The sequence below is a fragment of the Nomascus leucogenys genome, chromosome 21, assembly GCF_006542625.1.
Source record: "Nomascus leucogenys isolate Asia chromosome 21, Asia_NLE_v1, whole genome shotgun sequence".
Lineage (NCBI taxonomy): Eukaryota > Metazoa > Chordata > Mammalia > Primates > Hylobatidae > Nomascus > Nomascus leucogenys.
Genome location: NC_044401.1, coordinates 52,203,515 through 52,217,289, shown reverse-complemented (window position 1 = coordinate 52,217,289; position 13,775 = coordinate 52,203,515). Strand labels below are relative to the sequence as shown.

At 54.6% G+C, this 13,775-nt stretch overlaps 1 protein-coding gene across 6 annotated transcripts in view; it reads right to left on the bottom strand.

Annotated features, from left to right (window-relative positions):
- Positions 1-13,775, bottom strand: part of IQSEC1 (IQ motif and Sec7 domain ArfGEF 1) — a 395,060-nt gene that overhangs the window by 169,893 nt on the left and 211,392 nt on the right. Inside the window, exon 1 of one of the 6 annotated variants that reach the window (XM_030802088.1) lies at positions 4,658-5,096. The exons of 4 other annotated variants lie outside the window; for them this stretch is intronic. In XM_030802088.1, coding sequence (XP_030657948.1) covers positions 4,658-4,680 — 23 coding nt within the window. In that variant the 5' untranslated portion in view covers positions 4,681-5,096. Of the gene's footprint in view, positions 1-4,657; positions 5,097-13,775 lie in introns of those variants that run through there. One more of the 6 variants, XM_030802086.1, reaches the window with a different exon arrangement.

The window sequence follows — 13,775 nt, the reverse complement described above, 5'->3', positions numbered from 1 at the left end:
TAAGCAGATGCTCCTTGTTGCCCTGCCTGTCCAGCAACTACCAGAAAAGTCTGTTCCTCTCAGTCTCTAAAATTCACCCCAGACAGGGTCTCTAAGTCCCAACATCATGCCAGGCCGTGCCAGCTTTGGGTATACAACGGGGAGCAGGCCTGGGCCCTGGCCTTGCAAAGGGGCAGAGGCAGTGGCCAGGCCTCTGAATTTTCAGGCCCCAGGCTCATGATACCCTCTAATGGTTGGGAGGCCCCAATGCAGTTCCCCAACCTCTAACTCCCAGTCTCTTCTTCATATATTTAGCTTCCAGCATGACAATGTGCCTCTTTACTCCAGGGCCTCCATGAACAGCCCCAGCCCCTTTACCTCTCTTCCTGGCCCACTCTGCTCCAGCAACACCATCCTCCCTCTGTGGTCCAATCCTGCCAAGCATGCCCTCACCAGGGCCTCTGCACTTGCTGTCCCCTGTACCCGGGGCCCCCATTCTTCTCCTGGGTAGTTCCTCCTAATCATTTAGATTTCTGTTCAAAGGTCACCTCCTCCAGGAAGCCCTCCTCACTTCCTGAGTGGCACACAGTTCACTCAATCCATTCCCATTGGGCTCTCTATCTTTTCATTTCTCTGTGTCCTTCTCCCCTGCAGTATCCCCTGACAGCAGCACCCTCTCAGTGGTTCCAGCACTGAGCTGGACATACAGCAGGTGCGCCATGAACACTAGCTGAAGGCAGGGAAGCAGAGGCCCAGGCCTGGCTATGCGGCCTTGGCTGCATGTCCCAGTCTTTCTGAGTTATAACCAGGACCTGCCCAATGGCCTCCTGGGGCTGTAAAGGGTGGATAGATGCTACAGCATTCTTGGAAAATAGCCCAGTGCTGTGTGGGTCATTCATAATAACCATTTTCAGTAGTGATCACTGCATGGCAAGAAGGGCTACTGGTCATCACACGTGCTTGAGTGAAGACTGGGCCTCCGGTTCCCTACCTGCATCTCTCTCGGTGGGCTGGGGCTGCTCTTCCCTGGCATCCAGCCCAGGCCCACTGTCCAGCAGATGCTGATAACTGTGCCTGCAGAACTGACCCAGCCAAGGTGATAATGGTGAAGGCTCAATGCACAAGTTTCTTGGAGGTGTGTGTGTGTGTGGAATGTTCCAGGCCCAGTCCCACCAGTGTCCCTTCTTCTGTCTAGGGGAGACCCACCAGGGCTTGGCTTCCTTCATGAAGGCCCCACTGCAAGCAGCGGGTCAGGGCATCCCACCGGAGGGAGACCACTGCCTCCTGCAGGGGCCGGCTGGTCATCATGTCCCCCAAACAGAAGGAAGAGAGGGGTCGGGACAGTTCCAGGCAGTGAATGAATGATAGAGCAGGCATGGGTGGGCGAGTCCTCCACTGGCCTGGCCAAGCAGCCCACATCTCACACACCACAAACTCCTCACAGCCTCACTTCCTGTGTTCAAGTGACAGGATGTGACATGCCCATGAGGACAGAGGGGCCCCTTGCAGAGATGATGAAAGGACGCTGTAGTTACAGAATTGGGGGCCATCCTTCATTCAGACACCATTCATGAAGCTGCCAGTACAGCAATGACCTCGGGTGTTAGCAAGTTTGACTCAGGGTCTGATTCTTGCAAGCCTCCTGATGTTCCTCCATTGGGTTAAGAAATCTTCTCCTGCTTTTGTTGTCATCCTTTATCCCATCCAGTGTGCCACCCTCACGATGGACTGAGCCCTGACCGGGACAGAGTCTCGATTCCATAAAGCTCCCTTGGGTGCACACCAGGGGCCCAGAGAGTGGAAGCGGCGAAAATGGAGGCTAGGGAGTGGGGACGGTGGGGTGGGGGTGGGGGCCCGCCGGCAGGGCTCCTCTAGGCTGAGGATAGCCTGGCCATGCCATGCACAGGGCTGCTGGAGCAAGTCTGTCCCGATTTGACATGTGGCATGTTGGGGAAGGGACACCACTGCCAAATGTACGGCAGGAAACAGCTGTGTGACCCCAGTCAAGTTCCTTCCCCTCTCTGAGCCTCAGTTTCCTCTTCTGTAAAATGGGATCAACAGTAGCACATTTTACAGCAGTTGGTGAGACCCAATGAGGCAACTAAGCATGAGAACGCTTTGCAATCAAGTTGGGCAGCTCTGATAGTGGCTACAGGGCCACCGTTGGGAAAGTTAAACATCTAGAGATGCTCAACACCCCATCTCCTTTCCACACTGAAAGGCGGGGTAACAATAAGGTCTGAGCAGCAGGTGCTGGGAGAGCCTGGGCCTAGGAGTGGGCCTGCCGCGGGTTCTGGGTGGGGAGTAATGGTGGGCAAACACAGGCTTATCAAGTGCAGCAGGGTAACCTCAGGAAAGACCTGCTCTTGGTTACAAAATCCTTGCATACAAACAGAGCCACCCCCTCCAAGTCTCTTTGGTATTTCTGGTGCCAATAGGTTTGCTGGCAGAGGGGGTAGGGCCTGGAAGTCACAATGCTCAGACTGTGGGAGCCTAAGAGCTGGAGAAGAGTGAAAAGATCCACAGGAAAGGAAGACAGTGAGCTCTGAGCCCCCTCGGGCCAGCCCCTCTCTGAGGCAGGAAGGCTAGACGAGCTTATTCCAGGAATCAGCAAATCCACCAGAGCCATGTGTTTAAATGCAGGTGGCTGGGCCCCCAACAGATTGAAGCAGGCTCTCCAGGGAAGAGTATTGGAATCCATACAGAACATTGTCCCTGCAAAACCGCAATTGGATAGGCTTCGGCAACGCAGCCACAGTGAATAGCTGCATCACGGGAACATCAACCACACCTGGACATTAAAATCATCTAGAAAACGAAAAAGATCCTGAGGCTTGAGCCCTCCCCCAGACCTAGAAACCAGAATGTCTGGGGGTGGGACCCACACAGTTTTTTTTGTTTTTTGTTTCTTTAACTGCTCCTCAAGTGATTCCAGTATAGCTCCTGGGCTACAACCCCCACCCCAGGCTAGTATACTCCAGGGCTTCAGTAGAACTGTGCTGAGCCTCAGTTTCCCCATCTCTAAAATGGGGGTCTTAGTGCCTGCCCAGATAAGGCCTTTGTGAGGATGACATTTCTGAGCACTGGAGGCAAGCAGGCACTGGGCCAAGTAATCTGAATATGAATTGTCACATTTCATCCTCATGACATCTCCCCTCCCCGATATAACAGCCCTGAGAGTTTAGAATTTCTCTGGCATCAGGCTCCTGGGCCCAGGCAAAGGTGTGGCAGGGAGGAGACAGCTGTCTCAGGAGGACCTATTCCCAGCCACTGTGGTGGAAGTTCCATGCTGGAAGAGGATTTACTATTTGTTTCCGAAAATACAGCGAGGGCCTTGCCACAGGGAGTGAGAACTTTGGTGTGCTCTGCTCGCATCAACAAACCAACCTGTGAGCTTCTCCACTAAAAAAGCAAGTGAGCATCACAGCGAACCAGAGGCCACCATCATCCCCCGAACCAGAGGCCACCGTCATCCCCCGAACCAGAGGCCACCGCCATCCCCCGAACCAGAGGCCACCGCCATCCCCCGAACCAGAGGCCACCGCCATCCCCCGAACCAGAGGCCACCGCCATCCCCCGGGGGCTCCCACCTGGGGCTGCTGAGGCAGCAGAGGCAGAGGTGTGTTTACTTTCCCTCAGTGGAGGTGACGGGGAGCTGCCACTCTATCAGGGGTTCCAGAGGCCCCTGCCGTGGTAAGGGGCCTCCACCGAGTTGGGAGGCCTTGGGGTAGCCCCCAGAAGGCTCCCCACATACTGCTCCAGGCCTCCTTTTCTTAGCCTTGCGACTGAGCCCAGCTCAAGAGGACTCAGCCGTGCTCTCTAACCTCCTAAGGTCTGAGGTCACCGCACAGCCCCAAACGAGTGGGCCCTGGGCAAATAGTTTAGGCAGGTGGAGACCTGACGCTGGGCCTCAACCCCCACAGCCGAGGGTCCCAGAGGAGGGCAAAGGTTGCTCCTCCTAGAACAGCACAGTGCAGCGCCCAGAGAGCTGTGAGGGAAGCTGGCATTCGAACCCCACTGCCCCCTGGGAAGCCTGGATAAACGAAGCACAGGCTTTGGTTTCCATAAATACCCGGGCCCGTGATGTCACCGCCCCGTGCAGACTTTCACAGCCTCTGCTGCTGGCGTGAGGCCCAGCACACAGCCGCTCTGCTGCCAGCCCACAGAACACCTGGGCACACAGCTGGACACTGATGCCACCGTGCTAGGGACGGTGGGCTGGACCTTCACCTGCCCTTGGAGGACGCAGCATCCTGCCCACTGCCTCAGCCTGCCTGCGACCTTCTATCAGGCATGGCTGAAGGGCTGGCCATGGGCGTGCTGGGCAGAGAGTCTTTTCCTAAACAGGCTATGGGCTAAACCAAAGCCAAAACAGTAGGAGCCGGTCTGGGCACCCTGAATGTGTATCTGGGAGGGGGGATACCTGCTCTCAGAGTTGGGAATTTCACAGCCTGCTGAAGACCTGCTGACTAATAGCCTTTTTCTCATCGTCATCACCAACAAACACCTCCGCTGCAGAGGCCGAGCGCCGGCATCCCTGCTGGGTGGCCAGCTCCCTCTGCAAGTCACCTGCACAACCACCTGCCCCTCCCCCCATGATGCCCCTCACTCCAGCTCTCTGCTCAGCCGGGCCCCTCTGGCCTCTGGCTTCAGGCAGAAACCTGCCACATATACTCACAAATAGCGTCTTCTGCAAGCCATCCTGTGTGAATCCGTTCTTCCCTGTTCTGGCTCCCTCTCCAGCGGGGAGGCTCAACGTGTTTGCAAGAAGAGCAGGCGGCTCAGGCAAGAAGTGGAGGGGAATAAAATTAAATCGCGGGGCGAGTCACATTCCCCGGGGGTGGCGGGCTCCTCCAGGGAGGCTGGGGCGGGAGCGGGGGGCGGCGCCAGCAGCGGGCTGTGGAGGGCCCTGGCACGTAGCGCGCGCTCACACCGTGCCCAGGAGCCAGCGAGGACGTCGAGTAACTGTGGTCGCCAGGCTGGGCGGGGGCGTCCACCTCGCTGCTACCTGGGCCCACCTTGGGGTTTTTCCCTCCCGTACATCCGGGGTGCGGGGCGCCGGGATGAGGAGGGGAGGGTCGAGAGGCAGCTGCCCCGGGTTTGCTCTCGCAGCATCCGGAGGAGGGGCGGGCGCGCCGGAGCCTCCCCCCCGCGCCCAAGGAGCAACGTAGTGCGGCCGCGCCGGACCAATCGCCGAGGCGCTGGTCGCCATGGCAACAGCAGCATCAGGCGCGGCCGCTCCGCTGCGCCCTCGCGGCAAAGTCACACACCCGGGGGGGCGCGGGGCGCCGGCCCTTTCCTGGCCCGCGCTGGAAACTTGGAAGTCTGTTGCTAAAATGCACGCGCCGCGCGGAGCCTACGATGACACTACTTTCCAAGGCGGCTTCTCTGCCTTCGGCACTGAGACACGCGAGCCGCGGAGCTCTCGGGGCTCTGGCCCTGGAGTGAGGCCGGCCGACTCCAAGGCTGGCTCTGCCACTGAAGGGCCATGAGACCTTGGCAAGCCGCGTCTCTCCTGGGAGTCTTGATTATGCTACTGTGAAAGGGATCATAACAGCTATACCACGGGGTTCCAGGAGGGCGCACCACGCCAGTAGCTGCACGGCAGATGGCAGAGCAGTCCTCGTTTGTGCCAGTCCTGTCCCAAAGGGGGCTGCACGGGGCTAGGGAGAATTTCTGGTCTAGCTAGGGTGCCTCTTCCTCTCCTGAGGACCTTCCATGTGACGGGCAAGTATCTGCCCTCATGATGTTTACAGTCTAAGGGGAAGACAGGAAGTAAGTGTGCAGATATAGGATTGCACGTGGTGATAAGGATCAGGATGAAAAGCGAGCAGGAAGAGGGGAGGCAGGGAGCCCAAGAGAGGCGGGAAGGAGGCTTCTGCCATCAGACGGGGTGGTCGGGAAGGCCATCTGTGAGGCACGTGTGGCTGAGACTCGGATGATGCAAGAAGCAGGGGAGGAGCTGGCGTCAAGGCTCTGAGGCGGAAGGCAGCCTGGTGTATTTGACTGGCCCAGAGAAGGCCAGCGTGGTGCAGTGGTGCGACAGGGAGGTGGAGGGAAGAAGCGCACATCCATCCTCAGCTCCCACACCCGCCTTTCCCACACAGATTTCTCTCTTCCTATCTGATGTTCATCTGATCCTCTCTGCTTCCTCATCTGTAAACCAGGAATCCCAGACCTATCTCAGAGGCATGTAGATAATATTCTTCCGTGCACGGTAATCCTCAAGACAACCCCAATGAGGCCTAATATTATCATCCTACTTCACGGGGGAGCGCACTGAAGCCAGAGGTTCAGCAACTGGCCCAAGCCACATAGTTGGCGGGCGGTGTAGCCAGGGAAGTCTGGCTCCAGGGTCTTGGCTCTTGACTGCTTGAAAGCTGCCTCACTGGGAGGAATAAATGAGAGAGGGAGTAGTTGAGACTGGGAATCGGCTGGACGTGGCTGGCAGCCCACAGGGCCATTTCCCTTCCTCTTTCCATTCTCTCCAGACTCACACTCACCAAATTTAGGAGTGATGCTGCATCCTTGAGTTACATTCCATCCTTTACAGGGGAGGAAATGAACCTCAGGGGGTGAGCGATTTGCTTAAAGTTGCACAGCAAAGAGTGGCAGAGGTGGGACTAGGACTCCATTCTTCCAGCTCAGTGTCCTGGTAGGGAGCAGAGGTTGGAGCTGCGGCCTCAGGTGGCCGAGGTGAGGCATCTATCAGAACTGCATGACGCTTCCCGATCTGCTCTCTCCAGGTGAATCCATATGCATGACCAATCTTCCTTTAGCATGGACCTCCCTCCGAGTCATGTGAGGAATTCATATTTCTGTGGGTTAACATGTTGCAGAGCTCGCTCCACCCCTCTCCTCACTGGAGTTTCAAAAGATTTTAATAACATCAAAATTCAGCCACTGCATCAGGAGGGTTCACTTTGTGTCAGGTCCAGTTGTTTCATGGTCTCAGTGAATTCTCAGAAGCGCCCTACGAAGTGAACATAATTACCACTCCTGCTTAGATGGGTTGCACCACATACGGGGGTCTCCCATCAAGGCAGCAGCAGAGCCCAGACTCTAACTCACAGCCTGGCTCGGGCTAGAGCAATGCCCCTCTCAGCCGCCTTGCTTAACTAGCGATTCTCTTCTCACTTCCATCTTCCAGAGGAGGAAACAGGCTCAGAGTGGTGAACTGGATGCCTTGAGTGTGGAGCACCCAGCATCCCTTTCCTGGGCTTCCTCTTTTGCTCCCTGGGAGGCCCATGACATGCATCTGCACATCCGTTGCTTCTTCAGCACTTCCTCTTATAAATGTACTCTCCTTTTCCTTCCATGTTATGCTGTTATTTCAAAGCATGGGAAATGGCAAGGACCCTGGCATTCAGATACAAATGCCAAGATTTTAGGCTTTTACAAAACATCATTTACAGGGCATTTGGGCAGTGCCTACAACCCACCTGCGCTGGCGCGGTTTTGATTTCTGACATTCAGCATCCGGCGCCGGACCAGGCACAAAGGAGGCTCCAAAAAGCTTGAAGCTGGGATTCCAACTCTGATCTCTGACTACGGAACCCACGGGTTCATCCCTTCAGGCAGCGAGAGGTCAGAGAGACTCAGAAAAGGGGCGTGCCGAACTGTGCATGCTGAGCTTCACCTACCTCATGACCGCAAGCCCTCGCCATCCAATCTCAGGGAAGATTCATCAGCCGCACCTCCCAGATGCAAAGCCTGTGGTCGTGAGAGGGTCCTGATCACATAAGAAGTGGAGCTACAGGACTCTGGATGGAATTGTCCACTTTCCTCACTTTCTCAGCTGTAACCAGATGTCTGGAGTGGGAAGCAGGGGCAGCCAGCCTTGGGGTTGCTGCCCTGTGACCCTGGTTGTATCACAGAATCACCCAGCCACTCACCCACCTCTGCAGGCTGGAGACTAAGGCACAGTGGGAACCTAGCATTCAGACAGCGTTTTCATCCCCTGGAGTTTCTGTAAGTGCCCAAGTTCACCCCTGCCCTTGCCTCATCATTGTGGACTGCGGGAAGCCACCTGGATCAGAAGGTGAGAGCAGCTGCCAAGGGGTAGGTCCAGAAACATCTCACATCCATCTCCCCTCCCTCAACAGGAAAATTTCCACCCTGCAGGCTGGCAGGAACATTCCTGCAGATCGGCTCACTCCTGCAACCTGCGGCCATCTGTCCCCAAGGTGGGAGGAGCACAACAGCATTTGGGAAGAGGGAGGACGGAGAAGGTTGGAACATGCAGTCTATAGATCTGACAGTCACAGAGCTCTTCAAGGCAGGGAGCCCCGAATCCCAGGGATTCAGGGTCTTCATCCAGGGCTGGGCGGAAGTGAACCCCCCACCCCCGCTGCTCCGCTCCAATTGTAGAACTGCAAAGCCATCAACACTTTGACTCTTTTAAATCTCAGGACCACACAGTCTTCAAGTCTGGTGACTTTATTTTCTTTTAGCTGAAGCTTCACATTTTAAAGAAATGAAATCCTAACTGCACAAATGATAAGAAAATTTATTCTCCTTAAACAAAATAAAGCCCCCTTTACCTCCACCCCCCTAAATCTTATGCCTCTTTCCGATCTCTGCAGAGGTAACTGCTGTCATCTGTTTGGAGTGGATCCTTCCAGAACTTTTTCTATGCATTTATCTACATATATATGCCTACAGAAAGTATGAAGTATTACACAGACCCTAAAAAATGGCATCATTTTACAAATTTCTTTCTTTTCTTTTTTTTTAAGACAAGGTCTCACTATGCTGCCCAGGCTGGAGTGCAGTGGCTTTCACAGGAGCAACCATAGCACACTGCAGCCTCCAACTCCTGGGCTCAGCGATCTTCCTGCCTTAGCCTGGGACTATAGGCATGCACCACCGAACCCAGCGTTTTATGAATTTTTTAATAAAAGATTTAAAATATGCCAAAAGGCATAAAGATGAATACCATGAACTCTGATATACCCCTGACCCACTACAAGAAACACAACATGACGAATAGGATGGAAGCCCAGGGTCACCGCCTCTGTTAAATCCCCTCGCCAGCCCTGCCCTCCTCCCATCCCCATGGTGAATTCACTCTGCAGTGAATCTCCTGCATAGAGAGGTATCCACAAACCATATAAACACTTGTGCACGTTTTTAAACTTTACATAAGTAGGATCACATTGCATATCTTTTTCTGCAACTCTTTCCCCACTCGGCATTATGTCTGGAAGACTGAATCATGGAATCTCTAAACCACAGACTCTTCCATGCTGAGTTTCCAAATCACAGGCTTTTCTAATCATAGACATGAGCTTGGGCTCTGGTGCTGGGGGGACCTCGTTGGCAGGCTTGTGCAGGGCCCTCCTAACATCTCTGCCCAGCCCCACCCCTCACGTGCAGGTGGCTGACGGAGGGAGGAAGCAGCCGGAAGCAATTATCTCTGGAAATGTGTGTGGGCTTCTAGAAGCCTAGCAAACACCTCCCTCTGCAGCAAACCAAATATCACTGAGGTGCCCTGTCCCCTGTCTTGGGGGAGAAGATCAGACCCTGGCCCTATAACAGCTGAGCAGCAGTCCCTGATATGCTCCTGAAATGGAGCATATCCACTGCTTCTCGATGCTATTTTGGAGTCCTGGCTGATGGAGATCTGAAAGCCACCAGGGCTGGCATCGGTCCCCACTTGCTGCCTTGCCAGGTTTGCTGCTGACTGTGCCAAGGACAGCCGTGGCCAATAGAGCCTGCTAGGGCCGCGGATAAGTGAGGGAGCTGTGGCCCTGCAGACACTCCCTGCAGGAGCTCACGCTGCACTGGGCCACGCTGGCTGGAGGAAGGGGGCGTGGGAGACAGACACTGCTTGAGATGCTTCGGCTGCTGCAGGACTCAAGAGTCCTGCTCCCCTGGGGAAAGAACCAGTGAACACATGAGCAGAGGGCACCTGGAGCAGCCCCTGTGCTTCTGAGCCTCTACTCAGGAGCCTGTGAGAGGTCCCTGAAGGATGCGGGGGGATGTAACGTGAGCGAGAGAAGGCATCATTAAAAGGTGTGGTCAATGGCAGGACAGGATGGAGCAGTCACAGACACTAAATCAGAGATGCTGGGCCCCTGTGTGCAGAGACAGAGCCCCAGGACGTGGGCTCCCTCCTGCATCCAAGGGCTGCCATACCTCTCCTTTCTCCCCTCAAACCCTGCACCTCTCAGAAGGCAGTGTAGCCTGGGGGGAAAGGCCAGGAGCCTCCTCCGCCACCAGCTGTGGGATTTTGGAAGGGGACCCCACTGCAACCCCTCATTGAGATGCCGGGATTAACAGGGCATCTACGTCTACCTGCAGGTGAGAGCTGCGTGAGCGCGCACAAGTGGAGCAGTCAGACCAGGGCCCGTCCAGCTGTGTGCTCTGCTGGTGTTTGCTTTGTTGTTGCAGTTGTTTTAGAGCCAGGGCAGCTGGAGAGTTCACAGGAGGGACATTCATGGGGCGCTGGAGCCGGAGGTCTGGGCTGGGCAGGGCTGGTGCCTCCCTCTCCCAGCTGTCCCAGGGGGTTCGTCCAAGCCTGGCGTACCTTGTGCCAACCGCCCTTCTGCCCCTACTTCTCACCCTTTGTGTGTTCATATTGGCCTAATACATTTATCTCAATTTAAAATAATTTTCACTAAAGCAGAACTTTTCTATCAGTATTGTAAATTGTGCATTCCATGTGCTAGTCACTTTCCTCCACCAATAAACATTCAAAGAAGTACGATTTAGAGAGAAGCACTGCTTCCCTGAGGCCCTCACAAGGCCCTGGGTGTCCCAACCTGGGAACTCCTGCACTGATGTTGGGGTGCCAGACAGGGTAGGTGCAGAGCAGGGCCGGGCCTGTGGAGGCTGAGTCAGCACAGACGTGCACGTGGAGTTGGGCTGTGTGTAGGGCGGAGGGACCCGCAAGCCCAGGCCACTGGCTTCCTGGCCCCATCCCTGTGGCCCTGAGCCTTCCTAAACCTCATGCTCCATCTGCCCAGTCCTGCATCCGTAAGTGCTGACCAATGCTTGCTTTGGGTCAGGCCCAGGCCAGGCATGGGAAACAAGGTGAGCCAAGGCCCCATCTCATGCCTGGAGGAAGGGAGCAGCATGCCTTTGGCCATGGTGGACACCCAGCAAGTTTCCTGCCCAGCCACTTGCCTCCTTCTGGTTGCTGCCTCTTTAATCTCTGGGACGCTGGGGGAGCCAGGACCAGGGCATGACTCAAGCAGGGCTGTGAGAGGCAGGCCCAGAAGTTTGCCAGTGTCGTGGAGACAGAGAACATCCCACCTGGGACCTGAGCTTACCCCTGAGAGATAGAGGTCCCTTCTTTACTGGGGCCCCCATGGGGAGGAGCCTGCATGAGAGGCTGCAGGTTCTCATCACCGGAGCCCTGGGCCAGCCACACCTGAAACCTGGAGGTTATGCCGCCCACATGCCCATTTTACATGAGCCAGTTTGAAGCGGGCTCACTGTCACACAGAACCAAACGTTCTAATGCAAGTACCTTGTAATAGTCACAATACTGAGTGAACATGATCACAATTATAATATGGTAGAATTGGCTTTTTCGATGGAAATGTAGATCAAATAATACTATGTAAGATGAGGGAAGGAGGAGCAAGGTTTTTGAGAAAAAGAGATACACCAAGGAAAAACAGAAGCTTCTTGGAGGACAAGATGTTGAAACGGAGTCTTGAAGGATGGGCAGAAGCTTGTTAGGCAGACAGTGCATGGAAAGGTATTGCTTGCAGATGGAACAACATGTGCAGAGGCTTGGAGGTGAAAAGCAGCCGAAAGTCATGAGACTTAACCTGCCAGGGGTTTGGGCTTCATTATGAGGGTAGTGGGGTCCCAGGAGGTTTCTGAGTAGAGGAGGGACACGGTGAGGTTTGTGATTAAATAGACCCCCTCATGGGGGAAGGATTAGTGGGGAGAGATTAGAGGCTGGGCTACCAGAGGAGAGGTTGGGATGGTGACTCTGGAGGGAAGAGGCGGAGGCCTGCACTGAGGCATGAGAGTGGGGATGCAGAGAAAAGGTGTTTTGGGAGAAGTGAGGGTGGGAGCGGAGAGATAGGGTGGGGACAAGGCATCCATCTGCTCGTCGACTGGGTGGATGGTGGCACCCTTTGTCTATACAGGGACACAGACAGAGGTGCAGGGTGGAGGGAGACATAACCCCTGCCCCCTTTGGATGTGAGGTGCCAGGGAGACCCCTGGGGAAGAGTCCCGGAGGCTGTGAGGGTCTGGCTGGAGGCTCAGCCCTGCAGGAGAAGAGAGGAGAGAGTGTGAGGGGTGAAGAGAGGTCAGACAGAGCCCTGGGGACATGGACATTTAAGGGAACAGCAAAAGCCGCTGCAGGGGTGGGAAGAAACCCAGCGGGCATCCTTACCCACAGCTGCCTGCCTACCCTCCAACGGCCACTTCCCTGGGCAAGTGCGCTCCCTCCCTGCCTCAGCCTCAGCCTGGGAACTGGGCTGTGCTCCCTGGCCCCCACCCTGCCGCTGCTCCAGGGGATCTGCCATCTGTCCTCTCCCACCACAGTGACTCAGGCCCTGCCCTCCTCCCCGGGGATCTGAGCTAATACAAGAACAACATTCTTAGTAAAAAAGAATCCAAAATAAGGACTAAGCTTTATGCTCAAAGAAGTTCTTCACAGCATTATTTATAACAACAATAAACAAGCTAAAACCTCAAACAAATGTTAAGGTAAATGTCCAATATTGGGAGCTGGCTAAAAATGCAAGGTTTCTGCATACAGTGGGATATTATACAGCCTTTAAAAGAGATGCTTACAATGTTTGGCAATAATCTTGATGATTGCGTAAAAGAAAAAGCAGCTTATAGAAGTGCATAGTCAGTATGAATATAACAGCGTGTCCCTAACACACAACTAGAAAAACGCCTGGAAGGACACACAGACATGCCACCAATAAGAGTTGGCATCTCTGAGTGGCAGAATAACTGGTCAGCTTTATTTATTCCTTCAACTTTATTGATTTACTTTTGTTTTAGAGACACAGTCTTGCTCTGTTGCCCAGTCTGGAGTACAGTGGCACAATCACAGCTTACAGAAGCCTCAAACTCCTAGGCTCAAGCAATCCTCCCACCTCAGCCTTCCAAAGTTCTGGGACTTCAGGAACATGCCACTACATCTGGCTAATTTTTAAATTTTTTATAGTGATAGGGTCTCCCTTTGGTGCCTGGGCTGGTCTCAAGCTCCTGGCACCAAGGGATCCTCCCACCTCGGCCTCCCAAAGTGTTGGGATTACAGGCATGAGCCACCATGCCTGGCCTCAATTTTCTTTATTTTTCAAAGTTTCTGCAACAGGCTTAACAATATATAAAAAAGTAAAATATATTACTACAAAAATTTTTCAGTCATCTAAAAATTACTGAAAACACTGATGAACTAATTCTAAAAGGAAGAGGAGGTTGGGATTCTGCAGGGGCCAATGCACCGGTTGGGAGTCGGATGTGGGTTTGAATCTGGCTCCACCACCGCCTGGCCCAGTGACCTTGGGTGGGTCTTCGCTCCTCTCTGAGCCTGCTTCCCCTCTCTAAGAATCTATTCTGGTCCTCCCGTTCACAGCGGGTTGACGTGAATACCAAATGAGTGAATGCACTCAGTGTGCTAAAGGAGTGGGTACTGCATGACAGGTGCTTGACAAAGGCGACCAAAGACTGCAAGGGTCAGTAGAGTGGGGTGAATGAGAGCAGGGCCGCTGGGCAGCGCAAGGGGTGCAGGCTGTGCACTGCCCAACTCCACGGGTGCAGCTGCCTTATCCTTGAGTGGAAGCAGTGGCCCCCGAGTAGCGCAGGGCAGC